General features: G+C 46.9%; 1 protein-coding gene across 6 annotated transcripts in view; it reads right to left on the bottom strand.

The window, feature by feature from the left end:
• The window catches only part of CACNA1A (calcium voltage-gated channel subunit alpha1 A), a 280,900-nt gene that overhangs the window by 86,033 nt on the left and 174,478 nt on the right, over positions 1 to 20,389 (bottom strand). For all 6 annotated transcript variants that reach the window (XM_074350635.1, XM_074350639.1, XM_074350636.1 and 3 more), the window contains 5 exons: positions 20,109 to 20,302; positions 5,255 to 5,358; positions 3,912 to 4,027; positions 2,725 to 2,781; positions 1,445 to 1,534 (listed from right to left, as the gene is read on the bottom strand). In XM_074350635.1, coding sequence (XP_074206736.1) covers positions 1,445 to 1,534; positions 2,725 to 2,781; positions 3,912 to 4,027; positions 5,255 to 5,358; positions 20,109 to 20,302 — 561 coding nt within the window. The remainder of the gene's footprint in view (positions 1 to 1,444; positions 1,535 to 2,724; positions 2,782 to 3,911; positions 4,028 to 5,254; positions 5,359 to 20,108; positions 20,303 to 20,389) is intronic.

Raw genomic sequence — 20,389 nt, 5'->3', positions numbered from 1 at the left:
TGCAAACAGGACTAGTTCATCCTTATGAGGAAAAGAGTGTTTGGGCTAGAAATTAAAAATGCAAATGAAAACAAGCTTTTAGGTATCATTAAAAACTGACTTATCTGGGAAAGGAAATTAAACGGGTAATAGGCAGTGGCCAGGGTGGGGAACCCACGAGCGTATGCCTACTTGGCACGTTTTTAAATGGGTTCAATGTTTTTGAAACTCAGAATGGCTCTGTGAATAATGAATTGAAAAGCAAAGTTAATATCTTTGATCCTATAATTATCCCCAAGGAAATACGCCCAAAAGGTGGGGGGAGTAATTGCACGTAAATGTTCGCAGTGGTGCTCCTCGTAAGGGCAAAAATTGGAAACAACTCAAACACCATATAATAGAGCCACGGCTGAGCAAACTGTAGTGCAGCCACCCTCTGGAGCGTGGGACTGCCATGGAAATCAGGCTGAAACTCAGCAGTAAGGTGATAAACTCGGGGTGAGTGTTAAAAAAAAGCAGAGTATAAAGTAGTTGGTGCCTGAGGAATAGAAACACGTGTATATTTTCAATTCCCTCCCCACTTCCTTCTCTCTCCCATCATTTCCTCTCTGCTCCAGCCACACAGATTCCCTTTAATGCTTTCTCCCTTTAGTGTCATGTGTTATTTCTTCTGCCTCAGAGCTCTCTTACCTACTCTTTCATAATTGGAATTTTTAAAAAACCCATTTCCAAAAATAATAGAGTCTCCTTAAAGAAGGTCATAAACAACATAGTACCCATCAAGAGAGGTGAGAAGGAAAAGAGTAACTGTCCCCTCCCACCTCAAACTCTGCCCTTTGGCATAATCAATGGCAACAGCCTGAGCCTTCCATGTGGTTCTCTCTGCTATTACTGCCATGGTGAACGCCTACTCACCCTTCAGTTCTCAGCTTCCATGTCACCTCCTCCGAGAAGCCTTCCCTGACCACACTCTACTCTTCCAGACCAAGCCTGGGCATCTCCACTGCAGTGCCATTATCATTACAGGTTTATTTAATTAATTATATGTTTATTATCTATTTCCTGCACTGGATGGCAAGCTCCATATGGATAGGGATTTGGTCTCTATCTTGTTCACAACTGGGCAGCTAATCAAAGTAGTCATTCCATAAGAACTAATGAATAATAATGCTATTCATGAATAATGAATGAATGATGATATTAGCCAACATTATTGGGAACTTATTCTCTGTCTGGCGTCGTTTTAAATGATATATGTGGATTATTTAGTTTTATTTCTTGCAACAGTATCAGAAAACAGGCGCTGTTATCATTCCCATGATCATGTCATCTGCCCCCTGGACACAGTGTTGGGAAGGGGCAGAGTCGAGATCCAATCCAGGCAGCCTGGTCCCCAAGTCCTCACCCTCCATCTCATGGGTGATCAGTAATAAACGATGGGCTGGCGGCAGCGGGAGGGACTTACCCACGGAGGCGATATCAGCCAGCTGGTCCTCGGCCTCCTCGGGGTTGAGCAGGTCTGTCTTGCTTTTCTTTATGGTGGCTCTCCGCAGAGCTCCAACAATGGAAACATGGCAAGAGAAAAAGACGTTACCCTTTTTGCTACAACCACCATATAGACCGAGTGCGTCCTTGGGTGCCAGGCACTCTGCCAGGGATTCTTTATGTCTCGCTGGACTTAACCCGTGTAGCAATCTGGCTTGGTGGGAAGTAACCGTGCACCTAGTCTATGTTTGTGGAGACAGAGGCTCAGGGAGATACATGAGTCTGCCCAAGGGGTAAAGATGAGAACTCAGCCCTGTTGAGTCTGACTCTAAGTCTGGGTTCTCAGCCATCACTTCCCCTCTGGGAGCCCTGGGACTGGCCAGATAGTGAGTCCCATGAAGACAGCCCACCCTTTGACGTTTAGCGCACTTGCTAGTTCAGGCAGCCGCTTTTAATAAAGTGATTTAGACACCCCCAGGGGTAATCCCTTTCCCTTCCTGTAAATGGTAAAATCCATTTTATAACCTACTGGGATAGAGACCCAGCTTCCCTCCTTCCTTCTCACTCCTAGTATCTTCAATCAAAAGTTATTGCTCAGTAAAAAAAGAAAAGTCATTGCTCAGAGGGGTGGGAAGGAATAGCTCAGCGGTAGAGCACATGCTTAGCACGCACAAGGTCCTTGGTTCAATCCCCAGTACCTCCATTAATAAGTAAATAAAACTAATTACCTCCTCCCACCAAAAAAAAAAAAATTTGCAAAAGTTATTGCTCAGTCTCGCCAAATTTCTAATGTGTGAGACAACTGTAAGCTGGACTCTTGGGGAAATTATTTATTGAACTTCATGAACATGAGCAGGCTGACCCCAAGCCAGACACTGCCCTATGCATTCTATTGGCAATGATTAATGTAATTCTCATAAACAATCCATTGAGGTAGGTATTATTATTGTGCCCATTTTACAGATGAGGAAAACAGAGGCACAAAGCAGAAGAAGCTGGGGATGTGGTCAAAGCAGAAAAGGCAGGCAAGGAAACAAAAACCCTGTGTCAAGGTGCTGAGATTCCTCAAGGATGCAGATTCCCACCACTCCCCAGATCTACCTGAGCCTGACCTGGTCTTGTGTTTGTTCTTGCTATTACCTGGGCTCTGAATATCCATCCACTAGAGGCCACTTAGAACCAAGTAGCCTGTCCTCCCTGGCACTGGCTGCTCCTGTGTCCCCTGGGACCCACCCCCTGAGCCAGGCTCAGAGCAGTTACCATCAAAGGGATGCCTCTGCTCCCCGTCAGTTTCATCCTCGGCGAGGATCACCTCTTCTGAGGAGGAAGAGCACACAGTTAAGCTCCAGCGTCTGGAGGACTCTCCTGGGGACAGGTTCCTTTGAACCAGAAAGGAGAAGGGTCCGCCCAGCCACCTCCACTCCCCTCTTGCTGATGTGACAGCTCAATCAGCCAGGAATGTGCTGCTCACTTGCTCTGGCTCTCAGTCCCACTTCAGCAACAGTCATGAAGCCAACATTATCCCTGCTTCCTTCAATAAAAACTGACCTCCTTACCATAGCCTGTAAGGCCTTGCCTGATCTGTCTCCCATCACCTCCCTGTCCTTCTTTCCTCCCATTCACCCCCTCACCCTGCTCCAGCCACAGTGGTTTTCTTGCTAAGACTCAACTCTGTTCCTACCCCAGGACCTCTGCACTTGCTGTTCCCTCTGCCTGGAAATCCCTTCCCTTAGACATGTACAGAGCTTCCTTCTTCACTTCCTTCAGGTCTCTGCTCAGAGTTCCCCTCCTCAGAGAGACCCTCTCTGATCATCTTGCCTTCTTGGACTGTTTTCTGCCTCCTACCCTGTTTTATTTTCTCTCTCAGCATTTGGCAACACCCAACATTATAAGTATTTGTTTATTTTCTGTCTCTCCCGCTTGAATATGAGGCAACAATTGCCTACAGGCGACAATTTGATCTACTTTGTTCATTGCCATATCCTCAGGGCCTAGAACACTGCCTGGCACACAGCAGGTACCTGGTAAGTGTCTGAATGACTGAAAAAGTAAACATGTGCCTACTGTATGCTGAGCACTGCTCTTCCCTAAGTGACTTAGCTAGGATTATCTTATAGACTCTTCAAACAGCCTTATGAAGTAGGTACTACCATTATCTCTGTTTGACAGGCAGGGAAACAGAGGCACAAAGAGGTGCATTGCCAGGGGGTGACAGAGAGGGGAAATAAACCAGTGTCTGGTTTTAGGGTTCTTAAGTGTTGTGTATGTCACATCCTGGCTGCAACCCTCTGGATTCTTGGTGCTAAAAATGGGGACCTCCAGTTCAGATCCTCTTTCTCCTCCCATCATTACCCTCCCCTCATCCATCACCAAAACGCATGCCTGACTCTCCGTGTGCTCTCTGGTCTGGGATTTCAACTCCCAACCCCAGGATGAAAGGGCCTCACCTGCTTTTGAGATCCACTCCATGTACCCATTGAGCTCTCGTTCAATCTGTTGCTGCCGCCTCAGCTTCAGAAAAGCCCGCCGGTTTTCTACCCGCTCCCTTTCTTTGGCAAACTCCCTGAAGAAGCACAGAAGAGCCAGGTCTGGCTGTTTTAGAAATTTTAGGGAGTGTGTGTGTGTGTGTGTGTGTGTGTGTGTGTGTGTGTAGGGGGGTGCACTTCCTAGGAGGGTAGTGCATTTCAACAAGAGGAATCAGGTCTCCTGGGAGAAGAGCAGAATATTATAGGAGTGGGTATCTCTGCTAGCTTCCCACATTCCCCAACAACTGCACCCAGTTAGAGAAAAAAACCAAAACCATAAACCAGGCCATGCCAACCACTGCTGGCTGCATACCCATTCTCATTCTCTGAACTCCTAGCTAAAGAATATTTTCATCCCTCTTTTATGTTAGGCCAATGAGACATGAGCTGAAGATTTCTGCAGCAGCCTGGCATCCCTGACATAGGTCCCACCCTTTCCTATTTCCCTTCTTCCTCTTTCTGTTTGAAGTGTGAGGTGCCTATCTTGTGAGCATGAGGCAGCCATCCTGAGACCTCAAAGCCCCACCCCTTCCTGTTTCCCTTCTTCTTCCTGTTTGGAGTGTGAAGTAGCTATCGTATGCGTATGAAGCAGCCATCTTGAGACTATGAAGCATTCAGCGAGATTTAATGCCTCTGATAAGGATGTCAGAGTGGAAAGCTGGAAGGAACTGGGGTCCATGATGGCACCACGGTGCCACCAAACTAGTCCCCAGACTTCTTGTGGTGAGAAAAATGAAACTCATTTATGACTAAGCCAGAAAAACAATCTTGGGGGTTGGTGACAATGTGTGTTATGAAAATGCATATTTGATTGTATGATATGATTTTATATTTGGAAAATAGGTGGGTGGGGGAAACCCAGCCTATTGGGTTTTTTAAAAATGTAAATTATAGAAATCAAAACTCTACAGAAATTTTCTTGTGTTTTGGGTTGTGGGTCCGAAAATTTTGAGAAAACCTGAATGAGAGGTCTGCATTTAGAAGAAGCTTCCCTCTGACTGGATGGAGGTAGCTCAGTGCCAGGGACATAGCTTTGTGAGTGAAGGTTGGGCTGAATTTCAACCCCAAAGAGTCTCTTCACTGTGTGACCCCAGAAGTGCACAACATATGCATCTGTACATGGCTTGCTCAAAACTGTCTGGCTAACCCAAAGCAAGAGAAGAGGCCTATTCTCTGCCTAGAGAATGAAAACAAAACTTCTGTGGCCTCTTCCTGGGAAAAAGATGGTGAGGGGGACTGGGATGGGGGGAGTAGCAGAGACTTACCCAGACAGCACACCCAGCACGAGGTTCAGCATAAAAAAGGAGCCGATGATGATGAGGGGGATGAAGTACAACCAGTTCCAAGTGTTCCCTGAGGCATCGTTGCTCTACGGGGGTGAGGAGGGAGAGCAGGTGAGCACTGAGTGGGACTCAGGTGGTCATGTGACCTGACAGGTGGGGAAGGGGGAGCTCTGGTTCTTTGGGGGCTCTGTCCTCAAATGCCCTTGACCTGTGGAGTCCTGGAGCTCTGGCAGCCCAGAGAGGGAAACGGAGCACAAGATCAACTGGGAAGTACCATTGGAAGTACCATTAGAAGGACAGAGCTCCCTCCTCACATAGTCCTCAGAGCACCAGAAATCAGCATGAAACTCAGGAGGACTCTCCAGACTGAACTCCAGGAGGAGAAGAGGGCAAAAGCCCACTGAAATGTAGAAATGAATCCCTGCTTCTCTCCCTCCCCCCCCCCCAAACAGTCATGCTCTCCCCTTAGAGCAGATGGATGATGGCAGGGTCTGATGGTTAGGTTAAATCACTGAGCCAGATGGCAGCACTGTGAACCTTTCCCTCAAGTTCTCCCTCCTCTATTGCCTGCAGCCTCAATGTCAACCACAGAAAAATTCCCAGAAACACCCAGATCAATTTTCAAGGGGCAAGAAGTCCACAAATAAAACATTCTTCTCTGGGAGGACAGAAGACAGAACCAAGAAGGAGTAAGAGAAGGGGAAGAAAATCAAGAATAGAGAAAGAAAAATATAAAAACCACTAATTACAGAGTACTTATTTGTGCCAGACACTCTTCTAAACACGTTACCTACGTTGGCTTATTTACTCATTTAATCCTCTTGATGCCCCTATGATATTGTCATGACCATTTGATGACTGGAAACTGAGGCCCATAAAGACCACTGCAAGGTCACAGAGCTAGATAGTGTGTCCACACAGAAAGTGAACCAGGTGGCCAGGCCCCAGAGCCTATGAACTTAACCTCTGTGTTGGGGAAGCCTTGGCTTCAGCAAGAAGCACAAGGGGGAGCCTTCTGGTGGTTCATAAGTTTTGTGGCAGCTGCAGAATTGGGGGGGGGGGGAGCACAAGTGTGGCTTTAAAAGCTCACCTTTAAAGGCACATTCAGTGCTACTGCCTATCAGCAGAAAGCCTAAAATGAGAAAGCCTGACACTACCAGGTGCTGGTGAGTGTGTGGAGGAACTGGAATGCTCATATATTGCCAATGGGATGGCAACATGGTGTATGAGTTTCTTGTGGCTGCTGTAATAAAGAACCATCAGCTGGGTGGCTTAAAACAACAGAAATTTATTGGCTCACAGTTCTGGAGGCCAGAAATCCAAGAGCAGCATATCAGTGGGGTTGGTTCCTTCTGGAGGCTCTGAGGGAGAGGGCTCTGTCCTGTGCTCCTCCTCTGGTACCTGGGGGCTTGCTGACAATCTTTGGTGGTTCCTTGACTTGTAGATGCGTCACCCTGATCTTTGACTTTATCAACATATGATGTTCTCTCTGTGTGCCTGTCTCTGTGTCCAAATTCCCCTTTCCATAGGGATACCAGTCACACTGGATTAGGGTCCATCCTAATGACCTCATCTTAATTAATTACTCCTGCAGTGACCTCATTTCCAAATAAGGTCATATTCTGAGGTACTAGGAGTTAGGGCTTCAACGTGTGAATTTTGGAAGGGACACAATTGAATCCATAACACATAGTAAAACCACTTTGAAAAACGGGATGTTAATTTCTACTTAAGTTAATTGCGCACCTTCACTATGACCTGCAAATTTCACTCCTGGATAGTTATCCAACAGAAATGTGAACCTGTGTATGCCAAAGGCGCATGCAAGAATGTTCATGGCAGTGATCTTCATAATAGCCCCAAGCTGGAAACAATCCGAATCCTTGTCAATAGGAGCAAGAATAAATAAATGGACTATTACACAATGAATGACTGCCACCCATCACGTGACACCTTACGGAGTTGATGTCAAGCAAAAGAGGCCAGATGGAAAAAAGCACACACGTAAACTTCCATTCATGCAAAATACAAAAACAGGCAAATGAGTCCACGACGTTTGAGGTCCAGATAGGCCACCCCCTGGGGGAGGTAATGATTGAGGAGGGGACACACCAGGGGGTGGTGGTGAGGTTCTGTTTCCTGATCTGGGTCTGGTTACACCTGTGTTCAGTTTGAGAAAATTCATCAAGTTCCTCACTTAAGATCTGTGGGGTTTTCTGTATGTTTATTTTACTTCACCTGGAAGAAAAAAGGTGTTTTTTTTAAAAGAAAGTCGACTTTACCTTAAAAAGGAAGGAAATTTTGACACACGCTTCAATATGGATGAATCTTCAATACATTATGCTGAGTGAAATAAACCAGACATAAAAGGACAAAAAAGGCATGGCTCCACTTATATGAGGTCCTCAGAATTGTCAAATTCACAGAGACATAAAGTAGAATGATGGATGCCATGGGCTGGGTGAGGGGGATGGGAGTTCATATTTAATGAGGACAGAGTTTCAGTTTTGCAAGATTAAAAAATTCTGGACATAGATGGTGCTCCTAGCTGCACATCAATGTGAATTCACTTAATGCCAATGAACTGGACACCTAAAAACGGTTTAGATGGTAAATTTTAGGTTATGTTTCTTTGACAATAATAATTTTTTTTTTAGAAGAAAGGAAAACAAACAAACCAAAAGAGCTAACTTTCATCATGGACACAGACAGGTTCTGGGGACAATGAATGTGCCAGTCCCCAGCTCACAGCCTTGTTCTAACAGAGTTCCAATGCTCTGCTTCTGGAAGGTTCTAGAAGGAAAAAAGGGGTCAGCAGAACAGGGCTGTATGGAAAGCAGGACTGGCTTTGTGCTTCCCCCTCTGCTGCTGCTGCTGTGGCTGAAGCCTTTTGTTCCCATTTCTTAGGGCTAAATATAGCCCAGGGAGAGAGCCTGCAGTGGCCAACAGCAGAAAGATATCTGGGCTGTCTCAGGAAGCAGGCTTGGGATGGAGACGAGGAGTTGGGGGTGCAGGGAGAGTGGCAAGAGTGTACTGGGAGAAACAGCTGAGACACCTTGGTGCCTCCACTTCAGGATCCTCCCACACCTGGCTCCTGACATACTTAGAACCACCTGCCCTGTGATGCTGCCCAGCATAACAGCAGACACTCGGTACCAGGAGTGTCAGCCTACTGGAGCCCATTTAATCCTCTCACAACAGGTGGTGCACAATCCTTCTCATCTTCACAGATGAGGAACCTGAGGCACGTGGAGGTAAAGTTAGTCCTATGCCCAAAGTCCCTGTTGTGGGCTGCATGGTATTGCCCCCAAAAGATATGCTGAAGTCCTAACCCCCAGTACCTGTCAACGTGACCCTACCTGGAAACAGGGTCTTTGCAGCTGCCATCAAGTTAAGATGAAATCATGATGGTGGGCCCTAATCTGATACGACTGGTGTCTTTTTAAGAGGAAAACACCAGGTGAAGGTGGGGACACACAGGGGAGAGGACAGCCTTAGGGTGACGGAGGCAGAGGTTGGAGGGACACAGCTGTGAGCCAAGGAATGCCAAGGGTTGGCAGCCACCTCCACAAGTCAGGACAAGGCCAGAAAGAATTCTATCCAGTCTCTGAGGGAGTGTAGCCCTGCTGTTACCTTGATTTCGGACTTCTGGCCTCCAGAATGTGCGAGAATACATTTCCGTTGTTTTAAGCCATCCGCTCGCGGTACTTTGTGATGGCAGCCACAGAAAAGAACACAGTCACTGAGCTACTGAATGGTAGAGGTTCCACCTCTTGACCCTATCACCTCCAGGCCCTCCTCTCCTCTTATCCTCCTCCTGATCACTCCAGCCACACCACCTCCTTGCAGCTCCTCAAACACACCAAGCACAGTCCCACCTCAGGGCCTTTGCACCTACTATTCCCTCTGCCTGGAATGCTCTTCCCCCAGTTTCCTACGTGGCTCCCCTCCCTTCCTTCAGATCTCTGCTCAAATGTCACTTTCTCAGAGAGGCCACTCCCAATGGCCCTTATACTGTTGCAACTTTCATTTCTAATCTCAATTCTGGTTCTATTTTTCTCATAATTCCTCTCTTCCTCTATAGTTACTTCTCCTGCTCACTGTCCATCTCCCAGCTGGAATGAATGTCAGTTCCAGAAGGGGCAGGGACGTTGTGCTTCTCCCCACCCTGGTACTGTATTCCCTAGCACAATGCCAGGCATGCAGGCAGTGTTCAATAAATGTTTGTTGAATGACTGAATGAGAGGTGGCTCCCGGCACAGCCCACATCTTCCACCCCAAGTTGTGCTCCCTTCTTCTTCTCTCCTTCTTCCTCCCTTATCTGTTTTCCCTCACTGGGGACTGGGGTTCCAGAGTTAGAGATGCTTGTTCTCTTCCAATCTAGCCCAAGTGACTCAATTCCATGCTCTGGATCCAACAAATCACAGAGAAGAAGTTGGCAGAGGGTTGGATGCAGTTTTTGATTAGTAAGTGGGCTTTCCCTGGGGTTTGTTCAGGAGTAAAATGGTAAATATATTTCCCAGGCAGAAGGACTGGAGCTGCCATGGCCATTCTGTGACAAACCTCCCCTCCTTAACCTGAGCTCTTTTTAGCAGCTCAGGTTAAGGGCGGGTGTGCACATGAGACTGAGTGTGGAGAGGAGGAAGAGGCGGGAAAACTTTCTTGCTTGTCAAAATTATGAATAATATCAGGAAAGATGTACTCTCAAGATTGCTTTGTCTTTCTTCCAAAGGCTCAGATTTCCACTGCCTGGAACGCTATTCCTCATTAGTGCTGTCACTAAATATTTCCTGAGATATGGCCGGATGGCCCATCCCAGTCTGCCTGTGGTTGACTGAAAGCCAGATGATGAGTGCTGGCCAATGAGGAGTGGGTGGAAATACCTGTGTCACTTTTGGACCAGAAGAGAATACTGAACTGCCAGTCTGGGACCCTCCAGGGCGCTCTTTCTTTTTGGGATACCAACTAGAAATGTTCTAGATGCTGGCTGATCCATTAGGTAGGTCCCAAGTGACTATGCTTAGCATAACTCCCTTTTTCCTCACTGCCAACCTGTACTGGACATGTAGCATGAGCCAGGAAAAACATCTGTTGTTAAAATCACAGAGACGTTGGAGGATGTTTGTTACTGCAGCATAACCCAGATTTCTTAACTGATACACCCTGGTGTTTCCTTGGTTCACTCCTTCACCTCCTTCAGATTTTGCTCAAATATCACTTTCTCATTGACTCTTTAATGAATCTCATGAGGCAGGTGGGGGAAAAGAATGTCTCCTGTGTGTCCAATAGAGAAACTGAAGTTCAAGATGACAATGAGCTGGTTGTTTCTGTTTGCTGAGCCTCTGCCTGGAGCCTGATATCCGCTAGATCTTGACTTGGTTGATTCCTTCTCATCACTCAGCCTTTTATTCTACCATGCCTGCTCCCAGAGAAGTATTCCCAGTCCTCCCAACAGAAAGGGCTTGCCCCTCCTGACAGCACAGCCAGACCTCTCACTCTATTCGCAGTGCGTTTTGCTTTCTGAATCATTTTGTCGATTTCCGCATTGACTTGACCAGTTGTCTTTGCTCCTTAAGGCGTCAGCTCCCTGGCGCCCTGAACAGCACCTGGCATGCAGTAGGTGCTCGCTAAGTGTTGGTTGCATGGTGAATACACATAATCCTTAAGTCCTTGTGGGTGGATTGTTTGAATAATAATAATGACAGGAAAATGTATGTATCTCAAGTCCCAATGATCAGGCTGTTTCCCAGGGCATGGAGAGGCAGGCGGGACAACCAGTGCCACTTAGTAGAGCCCCTTTGAGCTAACAACACACCCCTCGATCCCCACAATCTGCACACCCAGTGGATGGGGGATACCAGGGCTGAGAGAGGTGACGTGATTTGTCTGTCTCACACAGAGTGGGGACAACATGGCTCGGCTGGGGCTAGACCCATCATTCTGGCTTGCATCCAACTGACTTTTTTCTACCTCACCCTTCCACTGCACTGACATAGTATTTCATGTTTATAAAATTGGCCCATGAGAGCCTTAAAGAGCGGGAAAATACTGATTCATCCCAGCACTGCTGGTGTCTAGCACTTAGCAAGTGCTCGATAAATACTCATCAAACAAATTAATGGCTGAGTCCCAGTAAAATCCTTAAGTGCCTTCTGCTTTATGGCTTATTTTCCTCTAATTTTTTTGAGCATGGTTCATTCAGAAAAAGTATGGAAGATGTAAGAAACAAAACAAATCTCAGTTCAAGAGAACACCCAATTCCCCAGCATACAGGATAAAAATGGGGTGGATTTGACCGTGAAAGAGCTGAAGCCCCACAGTGGCTGTGAGGGAGGTTGTATGTCTGCTCCATTTTATACATGTTATTAAGTCATTCAGTGCCTGTTAATTATTTCTCAGTCCTCCTTTCCCCATTCACTCTCAAAATTGTTCTGGTTTGGGTGGTAAAATACATGGTCTTTCTGCCTGTGAGGTTTCCTGTCACCTCCCCTGGCCTCTCAGCGCCCTCTCTCACCCTCACTCCCTCACTTCCAGCCACACGGGCTTCCTGGCTGCTCCTCACAGATGCCAGGACCCTTCCTGCCTCAGGGCCTTTGCAATGGCTTTCCTGTCTGGCCTGGGTCTCTCTACCCACCTTCATGGCTTCCCCTCACCTCCTTCAGGTCTTATTAGAAGAACTTCAGCCTCTCACCTTGATGAGCCACAACCCTCCTACTGCCTTTTCTCCTGAGCTTTCATCACCCTCTTACACAGGAGTCGGCAAACCATAGCTCGTGGGCTAGCCACCTGTTTTTGTAAATTAAGGTTTACTGGCACACAGCCATACCCATTCATTATATTTTCTCTGTGGCTGCTTTTGTGCTATGAAAACAGTCTGAGTAGTTGCAGCAGAGACAGCACAGCCAACAAAGCCTAAAATTAAGATAATACCTGATTTATATATATATATATATATGTGTGTGTGTGTGTATATATATATACACACACACACAGATATACATATATTTCTTAATTATCTTGTTGACTGCCTTCTTCCTCCAATAAAATGTCAACTCCCCCCCAAACAGGGATTTTTGTCTCTTCCATTTGCTGCATATCCTCAGTGCCTAGAAGATTGCTGGCACCCAGTACACATTCAATGAATGTTTGTTGAGTGAATACATGATCTAAAGTCCTCCCAGATCTAATGCTTTTATGTTAGCCAAAATGAACATCTATGAATTATAAAAGGGCTAAGGTCAAAGGTCAGTTTCAACCCTTAGAGACCATGTGTCAAGAGATTTGTATTTATAATCATCAACTAAGCATGGTCTAAGCTTTCCTAACTGATATTAACCGAGAGGGAGAAATAGTGAAAAAGAGAAAAGCACACAGAGGTGGGGACAGAGAGGGATAAAGAGAAGAAAGGAGAGGAGGAAAGAGAGACAGAAAGAGGCAGAGAGAGACAGAGAGACTAAGAATGAGAGACAAGGACAGAGGGAAAAAGAAAGAGAAGAGGGGCAGAGAGAGGAGTAATTAGTGCCCAGTGCTGGGTTCAAATCCTGACTTCACCACCCTTGGCTAGAGGATCTTGGCAGGTCACCGCATCCCTGTGGGCCTCAGTTTCCTTATCTGGAAGATGGAGCTAAAAATATATCTCCCCTCATGAGGTTGTTTTATGGATCAACTGAGGATCCAAGGAAGATGTGGGTGTGCAGTGGGCTCGCAGCAAATGGCCCAAAGTTAACTCAAGGCATCCTGGTCCTGCTAGGACCCCAGCCTCTCCCCTTCTCCACCCTGGTAGCAACCAAGAGAGGGCAGCTCCCATCACCCACGCTGCACTCCCAGGCTGCTTCGGCCCAGCTGGTGAGGAGTGCATGGGGTGGAGGTGATTTCTGGCTCTTTTGAGTCACGCAGGCACATATGGTGAGGGGGTCCCTGTGAAAGGAGGCTGCCTGTCACTCAAGTAACACAGAGCCAGCAGCTCTTGTCTCTTGCAGATGGCCCCAGTGCAGCCCTCTTGGGCTTCCCCACCCTACCCCCTTAAGCTCAGAGAGCCAATCCTGGATCCTGTTTGCTGTGGGATGTGGGAAATGGCAGATTTCTGAGGGAGCCAGTGTTGAGTCAGAGCTGGATTCCAACCTTAACTCCCTGTGTGTGGCTCCAGGCCTGTTTCCTCATCTGTTAAATGGGAATATTTAAGGCTCTAACTTAGAGGTTTATCATCAAGGAGTCATGGACTGATGCACAGAAAAGTACCCAGAATAGTGTAGCACAGAGGAAATGGCTGATAACCCTCCATGATTTCAGAAGGCTACCCAGATCCAGCTTGGGTCCCAGGAAGGTCCAGGACAAGGGTGGAGCTCAGCTATGTTGATTGGGGTTCATTTGATAACAGATATGATGCAAACCACACTTTTGGCACAGAGTTTCAATACACCTGCCTCTGCAGTCTTTGGGCTTGGATAAGCACTCAGCCCATCGCCAAGTCCTAATGGGGGCAGGCCCACCATGCCCAGGGATGCCCCACTGCTCCATCACCAAGGATCCCTGGCCTTCTAGAGCGGGGCTTCCCAACACTGCACTCTTTGACATTTGGGGCTGGGTAACCTGTGGTGGGGGCTAAGCCAGACATGGACAGTGAGAACTTCAGTCACTTGCTAAACTATCACCTCCTCAGAGGGTTTTCCTAGTTGCAGCAACGCAGAAGTCCCTTTGAGATTCCCTCGGTCTCAACTGGGGTGGGGATCCTTGGGGGTCTGAAGCTAGAACTTGGGGAGTTAGTGAATTTGAATGGAAAAAGTGAACCCTTCACTTCCCCTGATTTCTACCAGAAGTAAGGCATTTTCTTCCATTATGAGGGGAGGCAGCAAAGTGTGACAGTGGGCAGGAACAGTGGCACAAGTCACTGGCAGAAATCACATATAGTTCACAGACATCCTGCAAAGTCTTTCAGGCTCAACACTCTCCAGAAATTACATGGGTTATCAGACCTGTTGCCAGGTCCTGTTGGCAATGTGTTATAAACTCTAAAACCACGTCACAAATCTGTTTTTAAAAAATATTCTGATAATTATTTCACTCTATTTGGCTTCCTCCATCATCTCATGCATTTTAATTTATGTCTTGAAAATCATTAGACAGTCAAAGGGGTCTGTGGCTCAACAAGGTTTCAAATTCTTTCAGGTGGAGTCTCTTGTTCCCCATCTCCCATCTTTCTGCCCCAGACTTTAGTGAGAGTTTTAAGAAATTACTCCTTTAAAAATTAACTGCCCTCCCTCCTCCTCCTCTCTCTCACTTCCTCTTTCTCCCCTCCCCCACCCCCCAATATCTATTTCTCTGGGTTCAGCTCAGAGCACAGGGAAGAGGACATCAGAGCTCACAGTCTGGTGCTGACAAGTCCCTGGCTGGCACCTCAGGCAGCTCTCTCAAGCAGGGTCTCACCATGTGAGGACACAGCGAGAAGGCAGTCGTCTGTAAGCCAGAAAGAGAGCCCTCACCCGTTTGTAAACTGGGTGACAGTAATCTCTCCCTCACCAGTTATTTAAAAACAAAACTCCAGACTTTATTTGGATTTCATCCGCTTTTCCACGAAGGCCCCTTTTCTGTCCCAGGATCCCATCCTGGATCTCCCATTGCACTTAGTCCTTATGCTTCTTCAGACTCTTCTGGTCTGGGACAGTTTCTCAGTCTTTCTCTGACTGTCATAACCTTGACAGTCTTGAAAAGAACTGGCCAGGTACCCTGTAGAATGCTCTCCAATCTGTGTTTGTCTGATGTTTTGCCCGTGATTAAACTGGGGTTATGAGTCTTTGAGAAGAAGACCACAGAGGTGAGGTTCCCTCTCCATCATAGCAAATCAAGGGTCCCACGATGACACATCCACTGGAGATGTCAGCCTTCATCACTTGGTTAAGGTGGTGTCTTGTAGGTTTCTCTACTGCAAAACGATACATCTTTCCCTACTCTATTCTTTGAAAGTGAGTCACTAAGTCCAGCCCATCCGCAAAGTAAGGAGGGTGGAGATTCAACTCCACTCCTAGAGGGGGAGTGTCTACATATATTAAATGGAATTCCCTAAGGAAGACTTGTCTCTTTTTCACTTACTTTATTTAATAATAAAGCAATAAAATGATGATTTACCATTGCTATGTCAATCAATCAGTCATTTATTTATTTTGGCCTAGACCCTGTCTGGATAGGTTATATAAGATAAAAGCTCAGCCAGCACACAGTGGGCCCCCAGAAAATGCTCATTCTCCTGCATTTCCTCCCTGTCTCCTGGTCTAGAAGTAACCCCAAATCTCTTTTTTCCTCCTAAACATTTAGCAAGACAAATTTAAATATATTCCCTGATTATAAAAGTAAAGCATCAAACTACTATATAGAAAATAGACAGGCAACAAGGATTTACTGTGCAACATAGGGAATTCTATTCAATATCTTGTAATAACCTACAGTGGAATATAATCTGCCAAAAAATAACTGAATCACTATGCTGTACACCTTAAACTAATACAATATTGTAAATCAACTTCTAAAAAAAGAGGCTAAAAGTAAATTGTGCTCATTGTAGAAAAATTTGACCACATAGAAAAATATAAAGAAAATAAAGATTCCCAAGTCCCACTACCTAGAGATATCTTGGTACAGTGGCTTTGGCTTCTATTCTTTTTATTTTTCGTATTTTCAAAATTACGCCCTTGAGATTATAAGGTGCTACGGACTGAATTGTGCCCCTTCTCCCCGCAATTCATCTGTTGAAGGCTTAATCTCCGATGCAGTGGCATTCGGAGATGGGGCATTTGGGAGGTGATTAGAGTTATAGGAGGTAATGAGAGTGGGGCCCCCAGGCTGGGGTTAGTGTCCTTGTGAGAAGAGACACCAGAGAGCTTGTTCTCTCTCTCTCTCTCTCCCCTCACCATGTGAGGACACAACAAGAAGGTAGCCGCCTGTAAGCCAGGAAGACGGTCCTCAGCAGAACTGGACCATGCTGGCACCCGGATCTCGGACTTCCAGCCTCCAGGACTGTGAGTGAGTACACATCTGTTTTCTAAGCTGCCCAGTCTGTGGTATTTTGTGATGTCAGCCTGAGCGGACTGTGACATAAGGCTTATCTCACCTTGATCCTTTTTTAAAAATCAATTCCCCTACCTTGTCATTATATGGTGAGCATTTCCCCAAGTCCTTAAATATTCTCCCAACAGACGATTTTTAATGACACATGATATTCCATCATATGGAGGGACCATACGGTATTTAACCAGTTGCCTCCAGTTTTGTTCTATTTTTATAAATAACACTGGGGTGCACATCCTATATAAATCTTCGATAGTGTTGCTGATTAGTTGAGGTGAGGCTTTTTCTAAAAGGCACTTTAAGCAGGAAGCCAGGAAGGAAAGAAAAGAGACAAATTGAAAAGGGGAAAATCTGGAAGAGGTCCCAACACACTGTGTAGGCAAGCTACTGTTCCCTCTGCCAAGAATGCTCTTCCCTAAACATCTGCCTGGCCCCCTCCTCCTCTGTGGAAATGTCACCTCCTCTGAGGAGTCTTCCCTGATTGCCTGACCTAATCTAGTCCCCATATCCCATAACTTGTCCTCTTATGCTGCTGTCGTCTTCATAGGACGACATAGGGCATGCCATCACGTCCCATATTGTGCATTTGCTTAAAGTCTATCTTCTACTTTCTGAGTAGTTTACTATTTGTTGTGCTTATTGTTCACCTCTGTCTCCCCTACGAGGGTGGGGATTTTTGTCTGTCTTCTTCATTGTGTTGTCCCCAATCACCTGATTATCTCCCAGCACCCAGTCAGCACTTAATAAGTGATTATGGAATAAACAAATGGATTTCAACGATGTTGAGAAAAGAAATGAGATGTTGGGATCATAAAGCCCTGCTCATCTAGGTGGGCAACATACATTTGGCATCCGTGCTGTGGATTCTAAGATGCTTGGAGCAGGTGCCTCTGGACTCTTCCTGTGGATCTTACCTGCCAGCGGCTGGTAAGGCCATGCCTACGGACTTGGCTCTGGCACCAGTGTAAAGGACAAAGACTCCAGACACTGTGCCTGACTGTGGCTGCATGGAGTGAGGGGCATCCTAGGGCAGGGCTGGGCAGGCCTGGCAGATGGCAGGGCCCAAATGAGTCTGGAAAAGCAACAGCTCTGCCCTCACCAGTAGAAACTCAAAGATGCCACCTTAGCCCCTGCCCTTAGCCATGAGTGGCCCTGGTGGTTGTGTTGTGGAGTGTGGGTGGGGTTGTCTTAATTTAAGAAGTCCCAGATAAGGGTTCAGGAGCAAGTACTTTATTTGAGAGGTGTTATGAATTGAATTGTGCCCCCACTCCCACCCTCCAAAAAAGATAAGTGGAAATCCTAACCTCCAGGACCTGAGAAAGTGACCTTATTTAGATACAGGGTTGTGCGGATGCCATTAGTTAAGTAAGATGAGGTTGCACGGGAGTAGTGTGGGCCCTAATCCAGGATGACCAGTGTCCTCACAGCAAGATGGCCATATGAAGGTGGAATACTTCAGTGGATGATGGAGAATCTATAAGCTAAAGGATGCCAAGGACTGCTGGCAGCTACTGGAAGCTGGAAGAGACGAGGGAGAATTGTCCCTTAGAGCCTCTGGAGGGAGACTGGCCCTGCTGACACCCTCTGGCCTCCAAACTGTGAGATGATAAGTATCTGTTGTTTTAAGCCACCCAGTTTGTGGTACTTTATTGCTGCTCTAGGCTCACATCAGGCTCAAACCACTGCTCAGGCTTCTACCCAAAGCATGACAGTGGGATGTGAGTGCATGGGAAGTTTTAGAAGGCTGCTCCGAATTAGTGGCAGTTACCAGTGGGGTGAGAATGGGGACTAAAGTAGGACCCCATGGCTCACTCCACTTCTTCAGGCCCTGCTGGAGTTTTCACAATGAAAAATTCATATACATTTCTAAAAGGAGTGCCCATCAGGGTGGAAAATTTGGCCTACAGAGAGCTTGTTCAGCACCACGCACTGCTCTAAATGCTTCACATGTATTCACCTCACTCGCTCCTCGTGCCCTGTGAGGTAGGGCTGTGCTTCTCCTCATTTTGCACACGTAGAAATGGAGGCCCAGAGAGCCCAAGCGACTTGTCTAAGGTTGCACAGCAAGGAAGTGCTGACTCAGGATGGGAACCTAGGCAGCTTAATGCCTAACTCTGTTCTCTCAACAGTTTCCCCTGAGCTTGCTCTCTACATGGTGGTTTTGCTCTAAGCTTCCAGGACAAACATTCCCTCAGACAACAGTGCTTACAACTATAGAAGTTTCTGGAAACCTATGGTCCTGCTCACACTTCCTCACCTACCACTGAGCACATTCCCAGTGTCTCCTTCTGAACCTCTGGACCCTTTCTCTGGATGTCCAACCCTGAGACACAGCCTGTTTCTGTGTTCACACTTTTCTTAGTTCCTGCTCTCCACCCCACTCTCTGCCTGAGTTCCCTTACCTTCCCCTTCCTGTCTGCTAGTTCTGCTTCCCTCCCAGGAAGGTTTCTTTTCCTATGAAGCCTCCTCTTGCACCAGCTTTGTAAAGAAAAAAATCCCAGAACCCATAAAACCTCCAAGCAAGATTTGGCCAATTGGGTGTAACCTTTTGCCCAAGCGTCTGTAGGGCAGGCCCAAGAAATCCAAGAAAGAGCCTGAACATCTCAAATCTGTTGTCTGTTCCTAGAGATGCTATGCTTGGGCAAGATCTGTTTGCAAACTAGAACACCGTCTCCCTTTGCCCCATCCTCTGTATTTGTCAATCAGTGATCATAATAACGGTAGAAAACTATTGGTCTACAATATGAACAACACTCCCGAGATGTGGTTGACTTGTGCAGTGTGTGACATGCACAACTGTCCATGGTAGTTCCTTTTGCTGCCCATTCCAAGCTGCATTCTCAACTCCACCCTAAAATAAGCTACTGATCCAAAGGATGGATTCTTACAAATCTCCCTCCACCCCCAAGGGGGGAAATTCCTTTATGAACATGCACCATGACTCCTCTACGTGCAGGAGGATGCCCAGTATTGCTTCCCTGGTAGGCTGAGCTGTGGCTCATGGGCAGGACCTTCACTGGAAAGTCAGCATGTGTGTGGAGCAGCCTTAGGATGCGGCATAGGAAACAGGGTGGAAGGGGAGGCATCTTTCAGGCCTGTCCCTAACATTTTCAAAACTTACGACAAGAGTACCAACCGAGGTCCTCATAATATGTGTGAATATTTAAAAGCTACTAAATAAAACATGCTGTGCACTTCCCCTTTACAAACATACCTTCATAAGGTCAGTCTGCGATTCAGAATCTGGGTGTCTGCACTGCATTATGGTGGAGGGACAGCCGTCCCTGCCCCTTGACCATGGTCTGCCACCTTCTCTTCCCACTCATGGTGCTGGTGGTACCAGCTCCTGGGAGACATTTCCCCTCAGCCCAATGGACTCCTCACCCCATGGGGAGGGGCATGGCCGGAGGAAGCGGGTGAGGGCTCCAGCGCAGAACCCCTTTGCATAGGTCCAAGGGTATTTCTCTGTGTTTCATCTGTGTTGGTTTTTGACTCACACAACCTTGACATATTCAAAAATCTAAAATTATATTTAAAATCTCATGCAATTAAAAGTTACTCAGCATCTGTGTGCCCTCTAGATTTCTACCTCCCGAGGGCCCTTCCCTACTTAGAATTCTGAGGACAAGACCCCCATATCTTCAAAGGACTGAGCCTCAGGCCGGCTCTCCCGGGGCTATGTTGAGTTGTCCTTTGGCTGCCTCCCTAGCTCAGGGTCCCTTCACTGCAGCCTCAGGAGTTGGCTGGTACTGGCTCTCCACGACCCCACATCACTTACGTTGTAGAGGAGGTCAGTCCACCCTTCCATGGTGATGCACTGGAAAACAGTCAGCACTGCAAATAGGATGTTGTCGAACTGAGTGATCCCATTGTTGGGTCCTTCCCAGTAGGTCTGACATTTGGTCCCATTGGGGCAGATGCGGGCAGGTTCCTCTGTCCCACATGGAGCTGGAGACTCACCCTGAATGTCATCTATGAAAAGGAAGGAGAGAAAAGTCAGGAGAAAGAGCCAGCAAAACCAGCACTGAGAAACAGGAGCCAGTGAAGTTTCAACACTGT

Source organism: Camelus bactrianus, chromosome 22 (genome assembly GCF_048773025.1).
Source record: "Camelus bactrianus isolate YW-2024 breed Bactrian camel chromosome 22, ASM4877302v1, whole genome shotgun sequence".
Lineage (NCBI taxonomy): Eukaryota > Metazoa > Chordata > Mammalia > Artiodactyla > Camelidae > Camelus > Camelus bactrianus.
Note: the sequence above shows the minus strand (reverse complement) of the source record. Positions and strands in the feature narration are given on the sequence as shown.